This window comes from Callionymus lyra, chromosome 1 (genome assembly GCF_982586985.1).
Source record: "Callionymus lyra chromosome 1, fCalLyr1.hap1.1, whole genome shotgun sequence".
NCBI lineage: Eukaryota > Metazoa > Chordata > Actinopteri > Syngnathiformes > Callionymidae > Callionymus > Callionymus lyra.
Genome location: NC_141818.1, coordinates 31,357,722 through 31,369,722, shown reverse-complemented (window position 1 = coordinate 31,369,722; position 12,001 = coordinate 31,357,722). Strand labels below are relative to the sequence as shown.

Sequence of the window (12,001 nt, the reverse complement as noted above, 5' to 3'; positions counted from 1 at the left end):
ATGACATATAAAAGTGACGGTCAAATATGGGCATTCAAGTCTTACAAATGTGTGGATGGTTGGAAAGTTGCTTTATCTTTTAAAAGATAAGAATTCAGAATGAGTTAAAGAAGTTCTAAATAGTAAGGAAATAGTTAAACTAGACCAGGATGCTACAGCGCCCTCTGGTGGTCAAGTCAGCCATATATCTAATTAATTACCTGGTCCAAAATAATTCTGTTTAAAATGTGAATGCAGTTAAATACCATTAAAGTCAACACACTCCTGTTAACGTGATTTTTAATCAGGCGTATTTCTATTCAGGCACCGTCGCGGACAGTCCACGGCCCTTTCCGCTGCCCCGCTCCGCCAGCCTCCAGCTCCGTTCACATCGCGGTGAGAAAATACCTGAAACACCGCCAGAACCGCGGCGAGGACCCCACGAAAACTCGCCCAGAGACCCGAACAGTGCGCTATGATGGGCGGCAGGAGCAGCACGATCGCAGCGGGCGTCTGCGGAGCTCTGTTCGTCGGTTACTGCATCTACTTCGACCGAAAACGACGGAGTGACCCGGGATTCAAGAACCGATTACGAGAACGTAAGCGATGACCTTCCGCCTCTTGTTGCTCTCGATCTTCATGTTCGGCGGTTCGTGGCTCGGTTCGGTCCAGTTTATCGTCATGTTCGACGATACAAGACCGTGGCGCCTTTAGAGCCGCCGTCCCAAACCTCGATGGCTTTTTCGCACGATTTAGACGCTTTCGCCCTGAAGTTTCCAATAACGTACCTGGCAGGTGTGTTTTAATTCGCCATGTATACTTGAGGTGGTCCTTGACATTACGGCTGAGATAAAAGGCTCGGATATAAAACCATAACTTGGATTTTCTGAAATAATCGGCGGCCAGGAACATGGTTGCGGAATTACAGACTTGCTGAGGGACCACGTTGTATGGTGTGAATATTTTTTTTAAGTATTGATGAATATTACAAAGTAAAGAACAAATGTATTAGTTAGCAGTGAAACATTTCTACACAACTAGATCTAGGGAAAGCATATGGTATTTGTCCAGGTTCTTTCTAGACTGTCAATGATGGACTTTGTCTTCTGCAGGACGACGACAGCAGAAAGCTGCGAAGGCGAACACTGGCATGGCCAAGGTGAGTCCCGTGTCGGCTTAGGCGTCACAATCACGCCGCTGACCACGTTCTCTGTCTGACAGCTGCCGGACCTGAAGGATGCCGAGGCTGTGCAGAAGTTCTTCCTGGAGGAGATCCAGCTGGGAGAGGAGCTCCTGGCTCAAGGTGAGAAATCGGCTTCCCTTGAAACCCCCATTGGTCTGTTTTGTGGCGGTCTCATGAGTGTCTGCGTCCACAGGGGACTATGATCAGGGGGTGGACCACCTGACCAACGCCATCGCCGTGTGTGGTCAGCCCCAGCAGCTCCTGCAGGTTCTACAACAGACGCTGCCACCTCCTGTTTTCCAGATGCTGCTGACCCGACTGCCCAGCATCAGCCAGGTATTGACCAATGAGTCGCTGAGATCCTTTCTGACCCAGAGCAGCCAAGTTACCTGATCTTATTAAACCCCTCTTACCCCTGGGGTATGAATGCGTCAAGAGGTACCAGGACTGGTCTTTAACAATTGTATGTTCTTCCAGCGGATCGTTGGCGCTCAGACTCTAAGCGAGGATGACATCGAGTGAACTATGTTACTGCTTATGTCGTTTTCTGTGGGCGGAGCTTGGACTGATGACATCACTGGACACATGATCAGAAGTATTTATTGTTTGTTTTTTTCTAAGTTTGCAACTCGAACGTTGAAATGGTTCAGAGAAATAAATCATAAACAAACTACTTTTCCTCTTCCGAGTCTTTTGTAACACACAAGGTTGGATTCCAAAAACACGTCAAATGTGAACAGTCTTTTTTGGCTTCTTCTTCCCTGCTTTTTTCTTGGCTTTCTTGTTCGGATCCGCCATCTCGCCTTTAAAGCTCGACGGTGCCGTCTTCACCCGGTCAGAGGGTCGACCTGCTGACTTGGGGCGTCCTCGTCCTGATGCCTGGCCTCGCGTGGGACCCTTCCTGGGTTCCCCGGTAGGACCCTTGCCAAGACTCTTATTTTTCGGTCTCTTTCGCTCCGATTTTGCCTTTTCCTTCTTCACGGACCTCTTGACCCGGACGGCCCGACCCTCCAGTTTGGACCCGTCCAGTTTCAGAGCCAGTTGCACCGAGTCTGCGCTCTGTAAGATGTAAAGAAAGTCTGTTATGTTCAGAGTGACTTGCTAAGAAGGCTCATGACTGAACAAGTACAGAACTACATCTGATTTCTTGGTTTTACCTCAAACAGGACGTAACCAAATCCTTTCCCGAGTCCGGAGTTGTGGTCCCGCACCAGTCGGACAGCTTCGATGTCTCCACATTCCTCAAAGTGCCGGCGGAAAATGCACTCTTTGATTTCTGTCAGGACACACCATCCGTTACTTTGAGTCGCCGAGCAACACTCATCTTCCTGACTCACCGAACGATAGATTTCCGACAAACACCGAGCGTCGGTTGTCGTGCTTTTTCTGAAGAGACACGCGAGGGTAGAGGTCATGGTCGGGTCAGAGCTCAGAACAAACTGCACACACTTACAGACTCGGCCGTCACACGGTCCACTCGGATGTGATAGTCCGCCTCCAACTCTGTGGCATTTCTGTAACCGAAACTGTCAAGTTCTGCAAAAGTCATGTGACCTTCAAGGCCAACCTTTGTATCGCGGCTGCAACACCCGACTCGTCTTTGAACACGACGTATGCGTTTAGACTCTGTTTCTTCGGGTGAGTTTGCCGTCTGTAAAAACAATCAATTCTTATACATTTTCACTAAACCATTCTCGTGACAAGTCTTCAAACCTACTTGATGGTGGCGACCTTCAGTGACATTTTGGGGTCCTCTCTGACCTGTGAATGCATGTCAGGTGACCATCACAGAACCTCTATCAGAAATATTTTTGGGTTAACATAATCATAAATACTTACCACAGAGCGGAAGCGGACCGACTCTATTGGACATGAACCTTTGAAGAGGTTCCGCAGAGTCTGAGGAAGTCGAGAAGACAGTTAAACTTTTGTTGCTTGGGGAATTGATTCGTCTGGATCATGATCCTGAGCTCTCATCACTCCCCATCACCATGTTGACCTTCATCACAATCCTCAACATCACGTTGACTTTCATCACAGTAGTCATCAACATGTTGACCTTCATCATAATGTTGACCTTCATCACGATCCTCATCATCATGTTGATCCTCATCATTATGTTGACCTTCATCACGATCCTCATCATCATCATGTTGACCTTCATCACGATCGTCATCATGTTGACCTTCATCACGATCATCATCATCATCATGTTTACCTTCATCATGATCCTCATCATCATGTTGACCTTCATCACGATCCTCATCATCATGTTGACCTTCATCACAATCATCATCATGTTGACCTTCATCACGATCCTCATCATCATCATGTTTACCTTCATCATGATCCTCATCATCATGTTGACCTTCATCACGATCATCATCATGATCCTCATCATCATGGTGACCTTCATCACGATCCTCATCATCATCATGTTGACCTTCATCACGATCCTCATCATCATCATGTTGACCTTCATCACGATCCTCATCATGTTGACCTTCATCACGATCATCATCATCATCATGTTTACCTTCATCATGATCCTCATCATCATGTTGACCTTCATCACGATCCTCATCATCATGTTGACCTTCATCACAATCATCATCTTGTTGACCTTCATCACGATCCTCATCATCATCATGTTTACCTTCATCATGATCCTCATCATGTTGACCTTCATCACGATCCTCATCATCATGTTGACCTTCATCATGATCCTCATCATGTTGACCTTCATCACGATCCTCATCATCATGTTGACCTTCATCACAATCATCATCTTGTTGACCTTCATCACGATCCTCATCATCATGTTGACCTTCATCATGATCCTCATCATCATGTTGACCTTCATCACGATCCTCATCATCATGTTGACCTTCATCACAATCATCATCTTGTTGACCTTCATCACGATCCTCATCATCATCATGTTTACCTTCATCATGATCCTCATCATCATGTTGACCTTCATCACGATCATCATCATCATCATCATGTTGACCTTCATCACGATCCTCATCATCATGTTGACCTTCATCACAATCATCATCATGTTGACCTTCATCACAATCCTCATCATCATGTTGACCTTCATCACGATCCTCATCATCATCATGTTTACCTTCATCACGATCCTCATCATGTTGACCTTCATCACGATCCTCATCATATTGACCTTCATCATGATCATATTGACCCTCATCATGATCCTCATCATATTGACCTTCATCACGATCCTCATGATCATATTGACCCTCATCACAATCCTCATCAATATGTTGACCTTCCTCACAGTAGTCATCAACATGTTGACCTTCATCACGATCCTCATGATCATATTGACCCTCATCACAATCCTCATCAATATGTTGACCTTCCTCACAGTAGTCATCAACATGTTGACCTTCATCACGATCCTCATCATCATGTTGACCTTCATCACGATCCCCATCATCATCATGTTGACCCTCATCACGATCCTCATCATCATCATGTTGACCCTCATCACAATCCTCATCATCATCATGTTGACCTTCATCACAGTCTTCATCATCATCATCATCATCATCATGTTGACCCTCATTACGATCCTCATCATCATCATGTTGACCTTCATCATGACCCTTACAACAATTTTTCTGTATGGTCATCATCCCTCACCGAATCCTCTTCCTCACACGCCGCAAACTATTGGCTTACATCACTTTCCCCACCATGACCTCACCTTTCACTTCCTCACCTTTTTTGTGCAGCTCAGCGGCAGGTTTCCAACAAACACAGTTCTCTTTGATTTCTCGGCCTCTACTCGTCGACGTTCCCGCAGCGTTTGCCTGTCTACTGGCCATTGGTCCGCGGTTTGAGCTTTGCGAGCTTCTTCCTGCTGTACCACCTTCTTCTTTTTGGCCTGAACCTTCAACGATTGCTCATCCTCGTCAGCGGCAGCTAAACTGACCTCTCTGAAATTCAAGCAGCCACATCAGAACCAGAACTGACACACGATTGATTGTCTTCTCACTTCTTCTCCAGACTTTGCTCAGCAGACGATTTTTCTCTGGATCGCTTTTTGCCAGTTTCCACTTTGGCTTTGGCGACCTTGGCTGGTTCTCCCTGTAGCTTCTCTGCAGGCGGGATGTAGACCGGCTGTCATGACAACCAAATAAGATTAAATCACAAAGTCAACGTAGGCATGTGTTTAAATCTGTGTGTTTACCACTGGTGCTGGCTGGAACTGCAGTGGTTGTGCAGGGGCCACTGTCGTGAATAATGAAGACAACGTTCCAGAAGAGCTTTTGGGGAACAAAGTCCCAGATACTTGACCAACCAAATAGTCACATGGCTGCTGATCCGCCGTCTCGTCACTTAAGTAAAGGAAAATGCAGAATTGATCATTAAAAGGAGCTGCATTAATGACAATATAGGTATGTGTGTATTTGCAGCTTTGTGTGTATCAACAGTGGTCATTCATGGCATCACACCTTTGATCTTTCAAACTGAACAGCTGCTGCAGCACAGTTTTCCTCGTTTAACTGTGTTAGCGTTGTTGTTGCCACCACTATGAAACAATACTGATGATGTAGAACACATGTCCTACTTTATCAAGAATATTGATATTTTCAGATTGATCCCGCACAAAAAAGGCGTGTTGAATATTCATATACATTCAATATACATTTATCCGTGAGTCTGTCAAATATCTTTTAAATTGATTAATGTTTAGTGAGATTTTCTGTCACTTCCAACGCCAACTTCATGAATTTCAGCAACTAAAAATACAAAGTAAATGCTTTTATGTTTCCATATCGTGTTTTAAACAACGTATGGCGTTTGTTCAATCTGCTCTCGAATGTGCTTTTTCTATGCATATTTTGAGACACGTCATCTAATTTAACATGAATTGATTGATTAAAATGATTAACATCATTATTGCACAATGAAATGCGTTTCCAGATTCTTTGTTCATCAAACTTTCCACAACAACAACCTTTAAAACGAGGGTAATTGTTAAGCAAGTTGTGACATTTTTAAAGTGGGATTTAAAAAATAGGGCCACACATAAAATATTGAACTAAACTGACTTGGAATTAAGGAGGTTGATCAGAAATGTGTACATTTTCACTGCTTTTAATCGTCCATAACTGTCTTAATATCTATCACAGGTAAATGATTCTTGTATCAATTTAATCGTCTTTACGAGATGTGTCTGAATATACTGTCGAATCAATCTATCTTTAAAATGTTACACACACATACCAAGACAAGGAACCATTGCAATGAAGTTAGCACGTAAAACAAGATCACGCTCGACTTTAAACGCGTTTTACGTACACGATATCAATTCTAGGCACGACACTTACGAGTAAGATAATACAACGAGTAAGATGACACATTGCATCTGAGTAATGTTAAAACAAAACAAGTTTCAATGTAAACAAACCTTTTAATTTTCTTCTTCATGTTTCCTGCGTCGTCGAACTTCACTAATACAACGAACGTGATCCACTAGGAAAAGAGTTTCCTGTTGTAATCGAATCACACATATATGAACATTTAAAGACGCATAACAGTCGACACCAAGTACTGCGCACGTTTCTGTATGAATCAAAAGCAGTCCTGCTCTGAATTGTTTCCCCCCTGAAACAAACTGCAATAGAGCAAGAAAACCGAAACGCATTAAATTAAGTTTTTTAAAACCGTAGCTAAATTGCAACGATGCTTTAATAAGATTCACTATAGAACGAACTCGATTTACTTTGTACAATTGTATTCTAAAAGTTCATTGGTTTTCTTTTACATTTTTCCACCGTTTTAGCTACCGGAAATAAGTGCAACCCATAACCTTTCCGGGTTAGCGGGTTGTTTTGGTTTATTAGCATGTTAGCTTAGGAGTTGTGTCATGCGTGTGTGGCAGCAGATGTTTCTTACAATGACACTGTTTTTAAAACTGATTGTGGCGATTTAAAGTCACTGCTATTTTCACCGCATACATCGAGTCCTCTGTGTTTCCTCCACACCGGTGCCTTGATGGGGGAAGACAAGCAGAAGTTGCCCGGAGTGGACTCAGTCATCGCCGTAAGTGATGAACCAAGTGTGCCGGTAGATGCTGTCGGCAGGCGGGTGAGCTGCTCCGGGGACCGGGCCACAGTACGGTACATGGGACCGGTACCACCGACAAAGGGTGAGCTGGACATGTGTTATTGACTCGGTGTTAAACTGAATCAAACCAATAGTTGGATCTGCTTTAGGACATTAAGACGTTTTTATATGTTCAGGCTTTTCCTTGATTTTCTAGGAATTCCTGCTGTGTTATCAGTTGTATCTTGATCTTTAAAGTATTTACTTTATTGAATATTGTTTTGATTGTTTAAGCGCTTTGTGACCCTGGTCTGGAAAAGTGCTATACAAATAAAAATTACTTACTTACTTACTTACTTACAGGTCTGTGGCTCGGTGTGGAGTGGGATGACCCGGAGAGGGGCAAACATGATGGCAGCCATGAGGGGGTCCAGTACTTCACTTGCAGGTGATACACTCGCATCGAGTTCACAAGGCTTTTGATCTGCCATTAAATCTTATTTTTTTTTGCTTTTTGTGAATCTATCTTGTGGACTAATGCAATTGTTTGATACACTTTTGAAGACTTTTGGAAAGCTTAAAATAGCTATATTTCTATCTTATTGTGCTGTTAATTGTTGATGACTTATGGACTTCTTCTTCCTCCACTTGTGACCTGTCAGCCACTCCACTGGCGGGTCGTTTGTGCGTCCAGCAAATGTGAGTTTCGGCTGCGACTTCGTGTCTGCGGTCCGTCAGGTCTACCAGGTGGACGTGGAGGAAGTGATGAATCAGGAGATCCCCATCTCGAACAAGAAGGTTAAGTGGGTGAAAGTCCCTGATCGCAGGTATGTATGTATATGATGACCTCCTGAAGTCGTAATGGGTACCTAATAACATGTCGGCAGTTTTGAGAATCTAGATTCGGTGTCGTTAAGGCTGAAGGATGTCTCCAGTCCTGGAGCTGCCGGAGCGGTCCGGAAGATGACGCCGAGTATCTTTTTCTTAGATCTTTGTTCTTCACCATCTCTGCGGAACATTCAGTATTCTAAGTCTGTGTTGTAACTTAACCGCGGTGGTCAGACGTGCAGCTTCTTAATTTGTGCCGGACGCTGTTGTCCAGCTGGGATTGCGTCGCTGCCATCGCACAGCAGCTGGAGTTCCTGGAGGAGCTGGATCTCAGGTGAGATTGGCGTTCTGACGTCTCGTTGTGTCTGGCCCTTCTGATGTTCTGTCTCTGCATCTCTTAGCTACAACCGACTACGTCTTCCCGCTGACCCCTCGGCTCACCTGCATGCCTTCCGCAGGCTCAAGACTCTCTCACTGAACAGCTGCGCCCTCTCCTGGTCAGAGGTGGGAGCTAATTTTTAATCCTGGTCTCCCACAATTTAAGTCAACAATTTTGCTGGGACTGTGTAAAAGCTCTATGTCATTTATAGACTTTTCCATTTGTTGTGTTTCAGGTGCTAGATTGCGCCCCCATGTGGCCTCAGCTGACAAAACTTTCCCTGGGAAATAACAACATCAGCAACTTGCAGAGGTACGAATCTGCCAACTTCCTGTATGTGTGTCATTTTTTTAACAGCTTTGTGTGACAGGCCGGAGAACGTCCTGAAGAGTCTGATCTCCCTCAGTCTGTCTGGTAACCCCCTGCAGGAGGACTCGCTGTCCTGCCTCGCACAACTGCCTAGGTAACGCACTGGGAGACACACACACACACAGGTGGAAAGAAACAACACCATTTACCTTCTGTAATGTCACAGACTAGAGGAGCTTCACTTGTCCCACACTGGAGTGTCGGTGGTTCAATTCTCAGACGCTCCCCCGGGAGGACAAACCTCCATGTTCCCATCCCTCAAGAACCTTCACCTGGACCACAACAGCATATCTCAGGTCAGTTTTCAGTGGGCGGAGCTTAATATAATTTTCCATGTAAACTTTTCAATATAGAGAATTTTGTACAAACATACTGATGATACAATAGAGGTTCAACATCTACTTAAGAGACACATTAGTTGCCCTTTAACTTTTATTGCCGTTGTTGTTGATAAAAAACGTTTTTTTTTTTGTATTAACATTACATTACAACAAGATAATGAAACACTTGATAAAGTGTGATTAATACAATATGCAATAAATTAAACGTGACATACATTACAATACATTGTACGATCAATAACTAATAAATTAAATACAATTGATGATCCGTACAGCAGACTGGTTGAAATGATCTGGATTTCAATGTCTTGTGTGTGTTTTGTTTCAGTGGTTTGTGGTCAACGAACTAGCGAAGTTGCCTTGTCTGGTGAAACTCCAGATAAAAGGAAACAAACTGTGTGACTTTGGGAAACTGCAGGCCAACGATCAGCTGATGGCCAAACTGGAGCAACTGCAGGTCCTCAACAACAACCTGGTGTGTGCACGTGTGCGTCTGTTGCGGTGTGTAGCTATAGTGTAACATGTTAACACGGTCACCTCTAGATCTCACAGGATGACCGTCTGGGGGCGGAGCTTGTCTACATGAGGACTTTCGGCGAGGAGTGGCTGAAGGCTGGTGGGCCGGGTCCGCTGAGCGAGGCGTTCCAGCATGAGCACCCGAGTTACCAAAACCTGGTCCGGAGTGAGTGAATCCCGATTGGTGGAGGGGGGGGGGCGTTGTGTGGTTTGTGACAATTCATGATTATTTTTTTCTTCAGAGCATGGAGCTGTCGACAAAGAACTGCTTAAGAAAAATGTTCCTTTTGCACTGAAGAACCGTCTGATCAGTGAGTCTCCTGTAGGCTGTGTGTCTCTAGTGTGTAACCGAGTGTCCTCCTGCAGACGTCACCTTCATGTTTCCAGATGATCCCGAGCGGACGTCCGTCTGTAAAAAACTTCCAGGTAATAAACGGACTTCTAGACTTCCAGGAGCAATCATGACTCTGTTTTGGTTTGCAGCATTCATGACGGTGCAGAAGATCAAAGCGCTTCTGAGGAGGAGCCTGAAACTACAGCCCGATGTGAAGCTCTGCTACACCCGCGGAGAGGTAGTGACCCTAGTGGTGTCCTGCTGGTACTACAGTGCTGCCAAGGGCCCAGAAATAGAATAGAATAGAATAGAAAAGCTTTATTCATCCCCAGAGGGGAAACACACTTTCACAACAGCGCAGTTGAAAAAAAAAAAATAATAAAGTGCAAGGAAAAAAGAAATAATAAAAGAGATAATACAAAATAAAATAAAAACGATCTTAAGAATATACAAATTATTTACAAAATTAGAAATTTGACACTATTAACAAAATAAAATAGAATAAAAATAAAATATTCTATTTTATTTTGTTAATAGTGTCAAATTTCTAATTTTGTAAATAATTTGTATATTCTTAAATAATGAAATGACACTGGCCTTATTTTAAGAGGCCTTTGATTATTGGGAGTTTAAATGTTTATTTATTTTTTTATTTTTTTATTTTCATTTTTTCAGAACAAAATGGTACATAGAAGTATAAAGTACAGATTGAAAAGAAAGATGAAATACAAAGTAAAAGTAATAGAAAAATAAATAAATAATAATTTAAAAAAATAATAATAATAATAATTCAATTTAATTAAAAAAAACACTCACCCCAGGGAGCATACCCATCAATCTTGTTACTACAAAATACATATATTTTTCAAGAGTTAGAAAAAGTAAATCAATAATTGCATTTAAACAGAGGAAAAATGGAAAATAAAATGACATATCTCCTTAAATAAAATCGCTTCTAATTGGTTTGACATATTCTGTCCATTTGGTCCACATCCTGTAGAACTTGTCCATATCTGTTTAAGTGCAGTCCTCTGTCGTGGGTGGTTCAACTTGTAACCACTTCCTCGTGATACATTTTTTACTTGCTGCCAACAATATGAAAAGCAATTTCTTGTCTCCATTGTTCCAGTTTTCGATTGGTAAGTAAAGGTACATGTTTTCACCTTTACAGGGAAGATTCACACCAAAAATGTTGTTAATATGGCTGTGGATCTCTGTCCAAAAAGTTTAGATTCCACTGCAGCTCCAAAAGACATGCCAGTGATTTGCTCCATTATACCCGCAAAGTCTCCAACATGCTTCATCCGTGCCCATGTGTTTTTTTTTAATGGGTGTGATAAAAAATCGAATAATGTTCTTCCAACAGAACTCCCGCTAAATGTTTTGTTTTTGTGTTATTATTTTATTTAAAATTAAGAAAACATGGGCATCAATATCAATCGTTAAATAAAGGGGAAAAAAAGTATTTTGTAAAACTTTTTTTTCATCTTTGAAACACAAAGTATTTATCCTCATTGACAAAATATAAATGTATACCAAAAAACGTTCTTGTAAATCAGTCAAGAACAAATAAATACTAGATCTTAACAGGGCAAAAAAAGAAGAAAAAAAGGACATTTAAGTCTTTATATGAAGACAAATAAGTAAATATCTCAGGAGTGAGTGAGCATGAAGTATCTCTACTCGTGTGCAGGTGAAACTGCTCTGTGTTTAGGCCGCTGTTGCAGTTATATTTACACAAAAGCTCCATATTCTGCCCTCAGGCTTTGAAGCTTCTCGACAGAAAACCCAGTTGAGGAGTAACAATACTCTGTAATGTCTGCAGGTGGAGATGGAGATGGCCGACCTGAAGTCTCTGGACTTCTACGGGCTGGAGGACGGAGACCAGGCACTGGTGCGCTGGTCTTGACCAGACCTGTCACACAGAGACACCCAGCATCATGTCAAACATTAAACTGTCGTTCACCTTTCCCCGGAGTCGACCAGTT

At 42.8% G+C, this 12,001-nt stretch overlaps 3 protein-coding genes across 3 annotated transcripts; 2 read left to right on the top strand and 1 right to left on the bottom strand.

Annotated features, from left to right (window-relative positions):
- The first annotated feature begins 320 nt into the window (after positions 1–320).
- On the top strand, positions 321–1,835 carry tomm20b (translocase of outer mitochondrial membrane 20b). The gene is made up of 5 exons (XM_087801777.1): positions 321–578; positions 1,092–1,138; positions 1,201–1,282; positions 1,356–1,498; positions 1,640–1,835. Exons 1-5 carry the CDS (start codon positions 455–457, stop codon positions 1,682–1,684), a joined length of 441 nt encoding a protein of 146 aa, XP_087657903.1. The 5' UTR covers positions 321–454; the 3' UTR covers positions 1,685–1,835.
- rbm34 (RNA binding motif protein 34) lies at positions 1,747–6,761 on the bottom strand. The gene is made up of 11 exons (XM_087801764.1): positions 6,609–6,761; positions 5,385–5,532; positions 5,190–5,314; positions 4,914–5,130; positions 3,002–3,061; positions 2,880–2,923; positions 2,730–2,813; positions 2,616–2,676; positions 2,500–2,548; positions 2,320–2,438; positions 1,747–2,221 (listed from the first exon to the last, which is right to left on the bottom strand). The coding sequence occupies exons 1-11, from the start codon at positions 6,626–6,628 to the stop codon at positions 1,889–1,891; spliced, it is 1,260 nt and encodes a 419-aa protein (XP_087657890.1). The 5' UTR covers positions 6,629–6,761; the 3' UTR covers positions 1,747–1,888.
- Positions 6,762–7,041: 280 nt separating this feature from the next.
- Positions 7,042–11,983, top strand: tbce (tubulin folding cofactor E). The gene is made up of 15 exons (XM_087801752.1): positions 7,042–7,349; positions 7,610–7,694; positions 7,909–8,073; positions 8,134–8,219; positions 8,309–8,408; positions 8,476–8,578; positions 8,689–8,765; positions 8,824–8,916; positions 8,989–9,118; positions 9,492–9,638; positions 9,707–9,845; positions 9,922–9,990; positions 10,046–10,105; positions 10,163–10,251; positions 11,839–11,983. The coding sequence occupies exons 1-15, from the start codon at positions 7,196–7,198 to the stop codon at positions 11,920–11,922; spliced, it is 1,581 nt and encodes a 526-aa protein (XP_087657878.1). The 5' UTR covers positions 7,042–7,195; the 3' UTR covers positions 11,923–11,983.
- Positions 11,984–12,001: the final 18 nt, after the last annotated feature.

Bases quoted from the DNA above. Each gene is read 5' to 3' on its own strand.
- tomm20b (XM_087801777.1), top strand. From the start codon at position 455: ATGATGGGCGGCAGGAGCAGCACGATCGCAGCGGGCGTCTGCGGAGCT. The intron at 1,139-1,200 runs GTGAGTCCCGTG...TCTGTCTGACAG, and splicing joins CGAACACTGGCATGGCCAAG to CTGCCGGACCTGAAGGATGC. The intron at 1,499-1,639 runs GTATTGACCAAT...ATGTTCTTCCAG, and splicing joins GACTGCCCAGCATCAGCCAG to CGGATCGTTGGCGCTCAGAC.
- rbm34 (XM_087801764.1), bottom strand. From the start codon at position 6,628: ATGAAGAAGAAAATTAAAAG. The intron at 5,131-5,189 runs GTGAGAAGACAA...CTTGAATTTCAG, and splicing joins GAGCAAAGTCTGGAGAAGAA to AGAGGTCAGTTTAGCTGCCG. The intron at 2,677-2,729 runs GTTGGCCTTGAA...TTTCGGTTACAG, and splicing joins GTTGCAGCCGCGATACAAAG to AAATGCCACAGAGTTGGAGG.
- tbce (XM_087801752.1), top strand. From the start codon at position 7,196: ATGGGGGAAGACAAGCAGAAGTTGCCCGGAGTGGACTCAGTCATCGCC. The intron at 8,220-8,308 runs GTATCTTTTTCT...CGCGGTGGTCAG, and splicing joins GGTCCGGAAGATGACGCCGA to ACGTGCAGCTTCTTAATTTG. The intron at 8,766-8,823 runs GTACGAATCTGC...TTTGTGTGACAG, and splicing joins AACATCAGCAACTTGCAGAG to GCCGGAGAACGTCCTGAAGA.